A 15,520-nucleotide genomic window follows, 5' to 3' on the forward strand; every position below is an offset into this window, starting at 1 on the left:
TTCCTCATTTAAGCCAAATATTAGAGCATGGTCATTTTTATGCTACACATTTTCACAGGAGTTACTATCTCTCTATACTACTAACTATCTCTCAACAAGTAATTTTGTTGCTTTCACCCTAGTAAATACCTGACTGTATTTTAGTGGAAAGTTTGTCAAAGTTAATATTGTTTAAGTGGGATCACATTTTTATATACTCCCCAGCTAAACAGAAAAAGTGCCCATATTTAGCAATCTTTTAAAACCAAAAAACTGGTGGTTTGTATCTCCTGTAACTCCTACCTAATAATTTCTAAAACTAGTAATTAATATTAATAATGCAGTGAATTCTTACTTAAGCTTCTGTGACATATAACCTTGTTTTATACATTACCATGTACCATTATGGATATAACTGGGAAGTGAGAATTAATTTATACTGAATTAATTTCCATTTACATTTCAAAAGTACTTGATCAGAGCACTTTTAAAACTGCCAATATTTTAAAATCAGAAATTGAGAAATAATTACACTGGCAGACATCACACAAAACAATTATCAATCCTCCAGTTTTCAAGGAGGTGGCAGAAATATGTTCAGGGACTAATCTTTTAGCAGGACCTGCTGTGACTGGACATGGATAAATGGTCTTTAACTAACAGAGGGTAGATTTAGACCAGGAGTGGTGAATAAATGTTTTACAGTGAGTGTGTGGAAGACAGGACATGATGCCTAGAGGGGTGGTAGATGCTCCATACCTGGGAACAGAGGTCTGGGCAACCTGATCTAGTTAAAGATGTCCCAGCACACTGAATGGGGTTTGGACTAGATGAACTTTTAAAGGTCCCTTCCAACCCAAATTATTCTACCATTCTGTGAAATAAGACACAGAAGTATCTAACTTCTTTGTAACTGCAGGAAAGCCAGGTATTTGCAGAATTTGTTCCATCACCTAATAACTGCAGATAGTTGTTCAAGATTTCAAAAGCGCCCATGGGGCTCAATGAGATCCACAGGGTGTAATATTACAATGACAAAACCTAATGTAAATTGTTGTTATATTGCTAAGGTCTCAGCTTATGCTAACTCCTGATTCACATCATTAACTTCACACATCATAAGCAATTTGAATCACTGAACACTGTGGCTACCTCCAGACTTGCTTTCAGCCATAAATCCCTGATCAGAAACTCACACAAAGTTGGTACTGCTGCACAGAGGCCTGTGCCATGCATAAATGTTTAGCAAGCCAGGACCATGAGAAAGGATAAAATTCAAGACCATGCTAGTCTAGGTTTTACCCAAGAACTCTCCTAGCTACTGTATGGACATAGTAGGTGTGTTTTGAGGACAGGAATGTTCAATTACAGGCCCTTACCAGTAACCCTTGTACTGACAAAACTGGCACCAAGTGGCCAAAAGATGCTTCCTGTGAGAGTCCCCAGAGCACCTGGAGCAATGGCTAGCCAGGATGCCTCATCTGAGCACAGCTGGGTCACCCTACTCCTACTCCTGGCATAAGAGAAGCCAAGGACAAGGCTAACAGCACAGCATGTTACCAGGGCTGTGAGCAGGAAACACAGCACAGTTTAGCTGCACACCACCTCTAATGCAAACACATGCATGAAAAAAAAAAAAGAAAAAAAAAATAAAAAGCCTTTTACAGGCATAGAAGTACAATTGGATGTGGTTTACACAAACCAAGGAAAAAAGAGACAGAGGCCCTTTGGAAATCAGAAACAATATTGAAAATATGCTGGCAAGGAATCATTTTCAGATAAAATGATACTACTAGTCTTAGTTTTCATACTAGTCTTAGTTTTCTTGTAATACACAAGACAGCAGGCAAACGAAGGAACAATTATATTTAAAAGAATGAACAACTGAAAGTTTGAACTTACATATGACGTAATAATCTTTGTTCTTCTGAAATTCCAGGCCCCAGAGATTAGGACTGAACTCTTGAAACTTGATGGTAAACTTAACATCTTGATCTGGCTTGGCACAGTTAAGTAGAGGTGTATTGTCCTTTTTAATAGCACAGCTATCTGCTTGGTCTTTATCAACCATGTAGACCTTATAATATTCATATTGGCCAATAGTTTTAGAGTCCACCTTTGGGCATATAATATCCAGTTTGTCTCCAATTTGTGGATAAAGTACCAATCCTTGTCCAGGAAGGAATCTAAAAGGAAGGAAATAAAAAAGGGGGATGGGGGAAGAGAAGAAGAGATAAAATTTGAGATACTTAATAAAATTGCATGCAGAAAAGTAGCAACTGCAGTGAACAGACAGGAATAAACAGTTTCCAAAACCGAAATGACAGACTGAGCAAACCAAATCTTAATAGTTTGGGCTTGATTCAATATCAACAAGATGTTTATTTAGATCTTGGAAATTATAGATGGATTGAGTCCTTATCCCAGTTTTGGGCACACTAGCAGATTTTACATCTCTCTCTGGCAGGCACTGCTGTTTCTTGCACTGCATTTAGCCATGCAGAGCAGCTAATACAATACCTGGTGAGCTATGATTCTGTTTTTCTGTTTTGCTAGTATTTCTACTAGTCTTGCACATATTTTTCTAATTTTGAATATGGTAGCATACCAAAAATAATCTTTCAGCCCCCTTGAACAGCTATGTGGGACAGGAAAAAATGTAAGACTTTACCAATATATCAAGATGCTGATAAATACTATTATATTACTAATGTAACACAAAGGAACACCGGACACTCAACCAGGACCATGCTTACAGATCTCTGCAATGGACAGATCCATGGACCACACATGCTTCTGGGAAAAACACTTATATCCCAGTCAGTGCAACCATTCCACTACCATGATTTCTCTTCACAAATTCCACCAGTACTGTCATTATTTTAGCTCTTTTTTGACTTTTTTTGTGCTAGTAGTTGAAGACAGGTGTGCTTTTTTACTTCGAATGGGAAGACTTCTTACACAAACTGGCAGTGAGCTTTAATATTTGCAGTTAGCCACAGTATTTTGTCTTTCCTACTCATATTAATTAGCAGGCAAACATGACCATTTCTCCATGGAAGAAAAACATAAATAATTACTTATAGTATTGATTCATGCACAAAATGAGGAGTCATGTTCTCACAAGGACAAAAGCCACAGAAGGTTTGTTTGTTTCTCTCTCCATTAAGACATATTTGTTTCAATTAAGGCCAAGAAGTGCATGTTTTAGAACAACAGCCAGAAACACAACCAATGTACTCGAATGCACAGACCTAAAAGACTTTCTTTCCTCTTTTTCCTGCCTGCCAGCATTTTCCAAAGGTCTTCCTTAATGGCGAATCGGCCTGAAAAACCAAGTGAAACAATTCCTGTCTAATGAACACACTCTTCTCCAAGTGCTAATATTTAAACAGCACACGTAGTAAATCTAGCTTATTCACAGGCAGCCTTCCTGGAAACTTTAAATTACAGTATCAAGGCCCACGAAGAACAAAACTGAAAGCGTCAGGTGACCTCCAACCTCTGGCTTGGCGAAAGGAGCCACCAGCATGAAGTACTGGTGGGGGAGAACCCACTAAATTAAAGGATGATGCAACGCCCCAAATTTCGAATCCATCATTTACAACTGCTTGCTCCACACAATTCAAGTTTATGGTCTGTGCTAATTGAGCATGATTATTTTCACTCACAAAGCCAGTGTAAGAATTATATTTGTTATGAAGCAGCATGTAGCAGGACAAAGACATGTAATTACAGATTTAGGGAACTATAACAATGAAATGTTATGGCAAGAAAAGCGACTGTTGATGTATAAATCACTGCGCTCTTTTGTGCTGTGCAGTGTAATTTCCAGACTGCAGAAACTGGGTTTGGCCACGGCTGTTCAAACTGAGATTTAAGTGGAGACAGGGCAAAGCTGCACCTCCTCCTCCAGTTTTCAGACATGCCAAAGGAATGCAACCACTACCACCTCCAGAAAGCCGAAATGGTCAAATGGAAAGGTGGGAACATGCTCTCAGAGTTACCAGTCTCCTGAAGGACAGCCAGAAGTGTGTGTAGATATGGCACCTAGGGATGTGGTTCAGTGGTGAACACAGCAGTGCTGGGTTAACAGCTCGACTTGATGGTCTTACAGGTCTATTCCAACCTGAATGATTCTATGATCCTATGACTGAGGAGGATCCCAGCCAGCAAATATTCCCAAGGGTGCAGCATGTACTCTGATTTTGGCTCTCCTCAGGGATTAACTCTGACCAGGCAAAGGCAAAGGGACAGAGTTTCCAAGCCAACCTGCGTCACCTGTGACTGACTTTACCACCTTGTCTGACCACAGCCCCATTGAAACTTTGCTCCTGTGCAGCACTGCTGTATCAGGAAGATGACAATCACTCATATTCCCCCATCTGCATGCCAGGACAAAGGCTGACCACTGTATGATCCCACTGCTGCAAATACTTCTTCTTGCCAGCAATTCTTCTTCACATAACAGGACTGTGTAACAGAAAACATGAGATTTCAAAGGACTGAATCTTTGCTTGCAAATTAATCAAGTTAGATTCCCATACATAACAAATATGAAATTCTTAAGGTTAGATAAATGTACCTGTGTCCATCATTATCAATAATATAACCTAAACTCTGCCCTGAGAAACAAAAGACACTGATTCTAATTTTAGACTTTGTGTATATACATGTAACAGCCACAGTATATGTTCCCCATGCAAACTCTGAGCACAAACAGGATGGGATGAGAGATGGTATGCCAGGCAATCCTCAGAAACATCTACAGGAAAGAGGGCACGCTTGTGAGCCTTAGTTTCAGCCAGGAATTGTCCCATAAAAGGTAGAGGACAGAACTGTCCCCAACAGACAGTTAAAACTACATTTTACAAGAGCTTTAAATGAATGCTCTTGTTAGACTTTATGGCAGGGAATATTCCTGCTATGGCTCTGAAGTCAGAACTAAACTCAGTAAATCTCCTTCTACTTGAGTGTCTGAATTTGTAGGATCTAACGCTGATGGGATTAGGGAAGAAAAAAGGCTTAAAATGCAAGGATTAATCTGAGAACTTGATTGTATTGAAATTTTTCCACACTTCGCAGTTTTGATCATGACCTTTGCTAGGAGAGATATTTTTCCAATTTACTTTCCTTATTTTCTTATAACAACAAAGCCCAAATATGGATGGAGTTAATAAAAAAGTTTCACCTCATGCATTTCAGTTCAACCACAAAACTTGCCAGTGGCTGATTAGTTGTAGGCATGATTATTATCCCTGCATTTGTGTAGTACTTTTCCTACTATACTTTTTATAAAGACTTTAAATAAATAATTTGCTGCGTACTAAGCATTTTCTGAAGCTATTTATGAAATGTCAGGAGGATTAAGACTACTGTTTTATGATCCTATTTTTGAAGACTTTCTATTTGAAAAAAAAAAAAAAAGAAAAAAGAAAGGACAATGTACATTCAGCCTTGGTGGAGATTAAAAAGCCTCAGGATTAATTCCGAGACTTCATTTTTGCAAGTGTTGATGTTGCCTTAAGGATTCCAAAGTAACATCAAGACTGATGAAATGTTTGCAGGATGGTGTCTATAAAAATTAAGTTAACAAAATGGCTTTAAAGTCTGATCAAAATGTGCCTTCAACTAATTAGAAAGTAGTTCTTTTTTTTTTTCCACATCAAAACAAAGATATAATAAAGAGGTGTTTCCAGGTGTTTCCATCATCCTGGGACTGATCCTGTGGAGGCTGTTACTTCAATGGTGGCTTGGGACAATGACACGCTCTCCAAGTAGTCAGGATAGTGACAGCATTGGAACCACTGCTTTCTATAACCTTCTGCATTTCAGCTCTAAATATGATTTACTGCAAAACTTACACACCAACGCAGGCCCCTGGACCCCAACAAAAATTTAAGAGAAAAGCTTAGCAAGCTTCCCAACTCATTTCTGTCAGCAGTCAGATACAGAGAGACTCTTGGAGCATTTGAAAAATCCTGCTCACAATAAATAATCCCGGTGGCTGCTGTGAGAAAGCACAGAAAAGTATATTAAGTACCATATAAGCTGTATGATGAAATTCATGCACTTTCTGTCTGGCACTTTTCGATACAGATGGCATTTTTACTGTCAGCCCAAAACTGGTGCATTGTGGGCGACATTTGACATCTGTGCAAAAGCCCATGGATGTGAATCCCTCCCACATGTCCAACTAGTCATGCAGCTCATCAAATAACAACACCTTGCAGAGTTCCCAAACCTTTTTTAGGATAATTATTGTACTTGACCAAAAAGTCAAGAGACACAAACAGAAATTAGGAACAGAGTGGTTCATTCCCATCTCACACCAACACTTCAATGATTTTATCTGCCACACTCATTGAGTCTCAGCAGCAGTTCCTGGCAGTAATGCAACCTTACTTGTCAAAGTCTTCAAGAAGTTAAATTTGATTGCAAAATTTTATATATATTTTTTAAAAAGTAAATTAGTTTCCAAAGAATTTCTTAAGAATGTACTTATTGTTTAGAGAAACAAACTTAGCCCATTCAACCATATTAATTTACAAAAGAATTCCTGCTTAATGATAACCACTCAAACCTGCCTAACCTCATTATAGCAAACTCTCAAAAAAAAAAAAAAAGTAGAACTTAACCTACCCACACTCTCATTCACTGAGAATATTCTATCATTTCTTAGTATGCAGAAATTTCTGAAATTGAAAAATTATCTACAGAAAAAATTCTTAGAAGAAATAAATTCTTAAGAGATTTTGTTATCTAGTATTGAGTGATGTAACCAAGTGTTTTGTCAGGGTTTTTCCAACTTGAGAAACTATACACATAGTTAGTTATACATATATACATACATATATGTACATATACTGTGAATATATATGCACACTTAGCTTTAACTATATTCTAGTCATTATAAAATAAATATGATTTTAGAAAGCTGGTTATTACTTGACACAAGGCTTGTATATTTAACTGGGGAGGCAGTGCCAAATTTCAGTGCTTTAATAACTTACCCAAACTAATTGGTGTAGGCAGTTAGCTTTAAATTAGTGTCACAAAAATAATCCTAAAAATGTGAACAATCAAGACACTTCTTAAAATGCAGCCTGAAACCTACTGTTGGGGAATCCTACATGCTTAACTTTACGAAGTTTTAACTACAAACCTGACTCTAAAGTTATTCATTGAAAAGTTTATTAAGAAAATATCATGAATACTAATAACACAGTATGTTAGTCCGTTACTTAAAAAACTGCAAACTGAAACAGAATACAGAATTACATTCCACATACAAGTCCTTACTGTCTAAAAAGAATGTTTTTTAATTAGTCTATATATTAATCATCTGACTTTTGAGAAAAAAACAACATTCATATTTCAAATATCACTTAGTCCACAGGAGAGATATTTAAGTAAGGCTAAAGTCCTAACAGCTTGATGCAAAGCAAATGAAATTTTCAGGAAAAGACTAATGATTTCAGTGAAGTAGCAGAAAAAGTTTCCTGTTTCCCAAAAACACTGCACTGCACAAAATTCAAAACTAAAGACCAGAGCTCTCTGCAAAAGTTCTACACAAAACCTTCACGTTAGTTTGTGTCATATTCAATACTATATAAAAATATGCATGTGCATATAACGTATGCACCTGGCTGTAAATGCTTTTTGTGCAGAAGCAATGATTTTAGAGGACTCATCTCTCTCCACTTAAAGAGATTAAGTGAACATGAATTCAATGAGAAAAGGATCAGTAACTGCTGTGGACAGACAGAAAAACAAGCTTCATCAAAAAAAGATTAATGTGGAGTCTGTCTCAAAATGGGTACATAATTTTATGATGAAAAAAGGCACTATGCTTCTGCAAAATCTTTACAAGAAAAAATACCATAGTGTGACACAGCAAGATGACAGACTGGCTTTATACACAGACTAACAAATGAAACTTTGAGAGCAAAAAAAGTATAGCATTTCATATTATTAAAATTCTTTTAAGTGAGTGTTGGAAGGTACTTTTCTTTACCAGTGCAGTCTTATTAAATCATTTTAATACTACAGGAAAGTTTTATACAACATGCTAAACAGGGATGGTTTTGAATTTAAATAAAATTGAAGAAGTTTAATCTGCTAACCTTTATTTATATGTAACATTTTTCCACACAGTTAATGAAACAATTTATGTAAGGAATGGTTGCTGGTATTAATGGGACTTGCAGGCTAGAAACTAAAAGGAATTCAAACAAATAAATAAACAAATATATTCACGCTCATACCTTAAGATCTTTAATGGCAAGTACCACATTATACAAAGCCAAATTATAAAATATTATAACATGAGTTGGTAAAGCAGCAAGTCCTGTATTTCTCACTTCTACTGTAAGGGAAAAGCCTATGTTCAGGCTCCCCTGAAATAAACCCGCAGTAACTCCAAAGTGCTTTGAAACAGTTCCCTGAAACCATAGCTGATGATCTCCATCCTGGGATTTGGGGTACCTTATTCTCCTCACCTCTAAAAGAGCCCATCTTCTTTCAGACTACTGGGGCCAAATGCTTGCAGTGCACTGAAAAAGGGAATGGTAAAGGTTTTATGTTGTTTTAATCACAGCACTGGACACATCAGCGGTGCCACCATTTCATGTGCCACAAGCAGCCACGCAAATGGGCACTGTTCTTGGTGCCTTTTTCTGGACCTATTCTTACTGACATTGGTTTCAGGATTTCCATTTACTTCAGTAGGGTAAAAAGATGCAGTATGTTTGCAAGTGAAATCTTAATAATCAACACAAGAATGATTCTGTAGCATTATTGTGTTTTCTCAAAAATTTTAGTGGACAGGGAATTAGAAACATGTATGAAATTTTAGCCATTTCATTCATCCATTCATTGCACTACCTTTAGCAAAGTACTAGAGGAAAGCATTTAAAATACAAGGGATTTCTAATACGTGTAAACCAAGGATAGGCTTAGAGTGCATATGCTTCTCTCCAAAGCAAATATTCTTTTGCATGGACCTGCTGGATTTGACAGTCAAATTGTACCATCACATCACAGTTCTGAAGGCACAGAGCTTCTACTGTACAGAGATACCCACAGACATCATTTGTCTTCAAACACATCAGAAAATGCCCTAGCTGGTCTCCTCGATCTGTCACAAGCTTCCTTCAACAAATAACTCTTATGACTAGTGCTGCTGCAGACATACAGACACTTTTTTATTCCACTCAGCTTAGAATCACCCAAAGTCTAAAGGTGCCTTGCACTTGAGAGAGAACAAACCCTGCAGCCAAGAGGTGATATTTGGCAAAAGCATATCCCTTTCACCCTTCACATATATGGAAGGTCACCTGCAACCCAGAACCAAGCACGTCTTATTGGAGATACTCAAGGAGAAAATCTGTCTCCTTAAAAGTTGTGATGTATGAGGTTACAGATCTGGTCTCATTCTTCCTACAAAGTAAGTAAGCCAAAGCAAATGCTGCAGGCTCCCTTCCAAGGCTACCCCAATCCTGGGCTCCAGCAGAGTCAGGTCATTTTGCAGTCCCTCTCCAGTTGGGATTATGTCATCTCAGGTTGACCACAAATGCAGGGGCACCGAGAGCCCTCTTCCCCAGCCCACCACGTGGAGCCAAGGCAGCATCCTGCCTTTAGCCACCTGGTGTGCAGCTGCCAGAAGGGTTTTGCTGTTAGGCAGTGTATCTGTTTCAATGGGAGGTCACCTCTACATGCAAGAGGTGGTTCGGTTTTGCTGGAAAGTTGTCCTTTCCCTTGTTGCTTTGGCTCTCACTCACAGAAAAAAAGCAAAAAAACCTACTTACATAACTAAAACCTTCAAACCAACTTGGGTTCTACCTCTCCATCCCCATTAAATCCAAAAAGGAAATCTTGTTTTCCCCATGTAAAAATCAGTAATGTTCCTCCCTGCCTTAAAAAACCTCTGAGAGCAAACACTTATTTGTCTTTCCCTGTGCAATGGGTTTTTTGCACAAGAATGTGAAACTTGGCTGAGAACACTTACTGCAAGGGTAAGGCCTGAAATGTTGCAAAGATACACAATCCAATCCTTTACTACATCTAAGGATTTAAAATATATATATATATTTTATATTCCGTTTTCATATATGACCTCCACATAAGGCACTATTAATAGCAATTAACTTTTTGTATAATATGCAGAAAGCCATTACTGCTCTACTTAAAGTACTTAAAGCACCAGAGAATTCTGATCCATTTACTAAATCAATTCCTGTTACCACAAAAGAACCACTAATGTGCTTCACGACAGTCTTTTAAGTAAGGAGCAAAAAAAAAAAAAAAAAAAAAAAAGGATGAGTATGACCAATGTTCTATTTCAAAGTGTATTATATTAACATTTCATCAGCATTTACAGAAATATGAACCTCACAACAGTGCTGGACTTACTCAGCTTCAGCAAATGGAATCATTGCTCACTTGCTCTCATACAAAAGCACGGAAACACACAGGCACATTCTCCTTATTTCATTTCATTTCAACAGAAATGTGCTTTCTGTGTAGAGTTTAAAAACTGCAAGTGGCTGCAGTGGAAAACAGCAGCCAGTCTGTATAAATGGCTTACTCCGAGAAATTTCTGAAAGAAAAAACACTCAGTAGGTGCATTGTAATTAGTTGCTCTTTCTAGTTACCTCTTGACAAATGGCACATGTGGGTCTGGATGAGAGCCCAACTCTTGACCCATGCCACCACTACACACTTTAGTACTTCAAGCAGAAACCCAGCCTCAGCATTCTTTTCATTTTGCTTTTTCCAGAAATGTGGTGCTAAGTAATGAACAACATGAGAATCAGAGACGATTAGCAAAGCTGGAATTCTTTCAGAAGTGCTTCATATAGCTACGTCCTAAATATATCTGAGGAAAGTTTCCTGCCTTTGATTCCTTCCAAATATGTAGCATGTTTCAGGGCTCCATTCAAGGACAGAAGTACATGGAAATACACAGGACAAACACTACTTCCACAACACTTAATGATAGACTTTGACAACTTTTGTAAGCCTTTCAAACAGAAGATATTCTTGTGATCATTTCTTTAATACGGCAGTTATAAGCCTATTGAGAAATGCAACTTTTGCCACAAAAAGTACCCATAAAAATAAACACTTTTTTTTTGGATAGCACTTTACTGCCCCCTTTTGCACTTTAACATTAGAACAGGTTTCAGAGTGAACATACATCTGAGGAAGAGTGTGAAGATGCGGGGTAAAACTACATGGCATCATGTTTAGTCACTAATACACTCTCAGGCACTGCTTTAGGGACATCTTCCACTTGCCTACACTGCAAACAAATGAAACATCTAGCTTTCATTGTCCTTAATCTTGCATGAGAGAGATCAGTAATGGATGGTTTAAATTGCTGTCTTCCATTGCAATCTGAATGTTTATGGGTGACTGGAAAAGAGGGGGATATTGCTCATTAACACTTGTTGTCTCTAGCATAATTTTCTAAAGCAAAGATCATCTGCAACTTGAATTCGGTTTATTCATCAGGATGACAAAGGGCTTTCCAGTCTGAGGCCATGCATATGTTAGCAATGCCTGAACTAAAAGGATGGGTGTATCCTTCAGAACAAAACTACACAAACTGGCAGGCAAGAATATTTCCATGAAAGGTGAAGACAAGAAGCCTAGACATTCAAATACCCTGCAAGCCTAGAGGCATAAACCCGTTCTGCAACTCTGCTCTGCAATTACAGTCACTACAGAATCGATGTATGTCTGCGTGTGTCCACATAGATCTGCAAAAGGTAATAAATCTATAGTCTAGTGGCCAGTTATTTACAAAATACTAATTCATTATGACAGAGCCAGAGGGGGACCCATCCTGTACCAACCCTCAGCTTCCAACTGAAAAAGTCCATGTGCTGCTGTGTACACTTACATTTAAACTTAATCCATTTTCCTCTGTCATCCTACAATTACAATACAAGTCACAATAATATTAAATTTCAGTGCCTACAGCATTGCACAATTGAACCATTACTGTAATGAAAACTGACTCCCTTTGATATTAACACTGGTGTTTTCTCTCATTTGCTAGCCATGAAATACAGGAAGAGACCAATGTTGTTTTAATTAAGGAATTGTTGTTCAAAATATGCTACTGGGAATATTAAAGTAGTTCTTTGCTCTTATGGCAAAGATAATCAGGTATTTATATGGTTTGAATTTTGGGAAAAAAATAAAAAAGAAAGTAGAATTTAAAAAATCTGTGCCATGAACTCAACCTAACACAAAACCATTGCTGCTCTACTTGACTCGTGCTCACAGAGGCAGGGTGTGCCAAACCCAAGAGATGACACTTTATTGAAAAGATGCAGAGCAGTAGTTAGCATGGAACAGAAAGTCAAACCAAACCATGTGTGCTTCTTACACAAGTCACTACAGCCTTTGCTTTTAGAAAGCTAACAGAGAGCAGCTGGCATTTGCCAAAGAACTACTTTTTGAAAAGTGGAAACCAGATTGTTCTATTGCTGTGCTATTCTGTGCTCTTCTCTAGAAGAGAACAGAACCATTCCTGCTAGAAAAACAAACGTCTTATGTCAGCCACAATATAAGGATGCCAACCAAAGTTTGCAGTCTTCCTTCTCTTAACTACAGTTTGCTCACACCTGTACAGTCTTGTTTCAAGACATGCTCCAAGCAAAGTCTATAAAAGAGGGCGGGGACTGTCTTGTTAGTTGATGAGACATTAATAATCGGTGATTGTATCTCCAATTCAAAGACAGAATTTCATCTACTTTGCAGTTGTCAGAAAATGTATTATTGCATACCATTTGCCTGAATACGTCAACACTGTAAGTAGAACAAATTGTTAACTCACAACTTTCAGGAAAAGTTATACCAAATCAGTAGCAGAATTGTATAACAAACAAACCTTTTTTGGCAAATCATTTTTATGCCAAGAGAAAATGACCTTGAGCATAAATCCAAATGGGAGACCTATAATCAGTCTGCACTTGCTTCTTACATTAAACTCAAGATTCAGCCACTTGCAAGCACAAAGATCCTATGTTCTTACATGAAGTACCAACTTTTCCAAGTTTTGACTGATGTGCAGAAGCAGAATAAGACCAGGTGGCCACAGCAACCTTCAAAGCAGTAGTAATACCTGACCTATGAAGAAGCAGATTTTGGCCCACTATAACATTTGAGCCTCTGAAATGAAGCTTAACTGACTCCTGAGTAGTTTAAAAAATTCTGTAAAAATCCAAAATGTGTATTTGACACAACTGGCATCCCTGCCCCAGATGGAAGAGTCCACTGGAGGGGTTCAGCAGAAAGCTGGGCTAACAGGAGATCCAGCCACTCAGTTTTAAGCCACTGCCCTGCACTCATGAGACGCAGACATTTGGTTCAGCCCCTACTGCAGGGAGGCTCAGCCAGTCCACCCCTCACAAACCAGGCCCTCAGGTCACTCTCAGGGATCAGTTTGGCATTACACCAAACAATGAGCTAAAAAAATGCACAGAAAACAGTTGAAGCAGGGCTACCTGTGCAGCCAGACTCCAGAGGCACAGCTGACAGACCTGCTTGAGCTCCCAGCTGGCACAAGGGACACACTGACTACTGACAAGCTATATATCTTTTTCCAAATGCAGACAGGGATGTAGCTTCTGACATCATTTTCTGATTTTTAAATAGGGAACAAAGCTTTGGAGAGATCTGTATTTGTCCAACCCCAAAAAACCTCTTACACTGGCCTTGGTTCAAGACAGCTCATGCTTAATTCGTCCTGCTTCAGCAAAAATATTCAGCATTCAGCACATGCTCGACATGAGCTTTTCTGAATAAGGACAGTTTCCCAAGTCAGGCTGGAGGAGCACAGTGCAGTCTTGCTTGCCTTGGTGTCACACACTGATCCACAGAATGGAAGACTACAATACACTGCAAATCAAATATGTGGCTTTTGATTTTCTTCAAAAGGTGCCTGAAAACTGTCTGATACAAAGAATGATTACACCTTTTTAGTATTTTTTTCAGGCATTGAAGTAATCTACACCAATGTGACTTTCCCTGTTCAGCTGATCTGTTCAGCTCAGAAAAACACCCTGGAAAAAGAAACCCCCCAAAAACCTGAAGGTAAAGTGTTGTGCAGTGATTAAGCTAGCCAGCTTCTGAACTAAACTGAAATCAATTAAACATGAGGAAAGCAACTGAAGTGTGGACAGAGAATGCTATGGGACTGCAAATCCTCAAAAGGAGTCAAGATGTTCCCAACTCCAAATTTACACTTTCATCTAGTCAGGTATAGAAACCAACTGCTGCTCAGGCAGTAGGTAAGCAGATGGCAAGCACCAAGCAAAAATGAAACTGTGAAACGATGCACCACTGACGAGGAGTCAGAAGAAGCACAGTTATGTGTGCTTCCACCAGTGCTCACTGCATAGGTTCCTTAAACAAACTGCTTCAAACTTGGAGAACATCAAAACCCAGATGGGTCTTCCTGAATGAATCTGCAGGCAAGGAGCCAGGATTCCCGTTTGCTGCAGAAATAGGCCTGGACTTGATTTGAGTCTTCTTAGCTCTGACAGGCTGGAGTCTGGCAGAACTCCCAATCCAAAATAAAACAGCATTCAAGTGAGACTGGGTTTTAACTAACAATAATAATAACGATAATAAAATTTCAAATCACCCTTATTAGCTTTAGAACACTTTTCTCTTTACAGTGCAGTGTTCACCTTCCCCACTGCTGTTCTCTGGTTTGGGTATATAAATAAAAGCCCTATTCAAACAGAAGCTAGGAAAACAGTGAGAAGCAATTTGCAGCATCACAAATTTTCCAGCCTAACATAATTTCACCATCTAACCTATCCTGCTGTGTAAAACAAGCCAAATAATTTCTTGTTTTCCGTTGACACATGTAAAACTTGACTTTCCTTTAAAGCGTACAAAGCTCTGATCCTACCAAATAAAGTTTTTTAAGTCCTACTTTAGCCATCACCCATGAGACATTTTAAAAGAACACCACAGGTAGGAAACCCATCTTAAAGTTATGTATATGTCATACATCAGGAATGATTCACCTAGCAACACAATCCTCTACTAACCTTTATCTTTTTTGGCTTGGAACTTATGTTTAAAACCAGAAGAAAGCATAGACTATTACATCAAAGTTTAAATCAGCTGCATTATAATTATCATGCTGATACCTCAATAAACACTGGGTGTTGGCTGACCAGGATTGCCAAAAAAGATAGAGGTCCTGCCCTTATTTGCTGTCTTTGACAATGTATATAATCACATCAAAGGAAAGTTCTCTGCATCACAGCTAACAGAAAAAAAAATAATCTTTTATGTTCTCTTTCCTAGAGTAAAATGAAAGATTTTTTTCATAACAAGAAAATTTAAATTTTGTCCATAATGAAAAATAATTATAATGTAAAGCCCTTTCAGGCTTGTAGGACTTGCAGTACTCACTGAAATCACTGGAGGTATTTTCATGAAGTTGAACAAACACCTGACAGGCTAAGATTAAGCCTGAATTTACAGGGACAAAAATGATTACAATATT

The 15,520-nt window shown here is 38.2% G+C and overlaps 1 protein-coding gene across 1 annotated transcript in view; it reads right to left on the reverse strand.

Moving 5' to 3' along the window:
* The window catches only part of EFNB2 (ephrin B2), a 43,736-nt gene that overhangs the window by 19,168 nt on the left and 9,048 nt on the right, over positions 1-15,520 (reverse strand). The window contains exon 2 of the mRNA XM_030234781.2: positions 1,882-2,165. Coding sequence (XP_030090641.1) covers positions 1,882-2,165 — 284 coding nt within the window. The remainder of the gene's footprint in view (positions 1-1,881; positions 2,166-15,520) is intronic.

The sequence above is a fragment of the Serinus canaria genome, chromosome 1 (genome assembly GCF_022539315.1).
Source record: "Serinus canaria isolate serCan28SL12 chromosome 1, serCan2020, whole genome shotgun sequence".
In the NCBI taxonomy this organism is placed as follows: Eukaryota; Metazoa; Chordata; class Aves; order Passeriformes; family Fringillidae; genus Serinus; species Serinus canaria.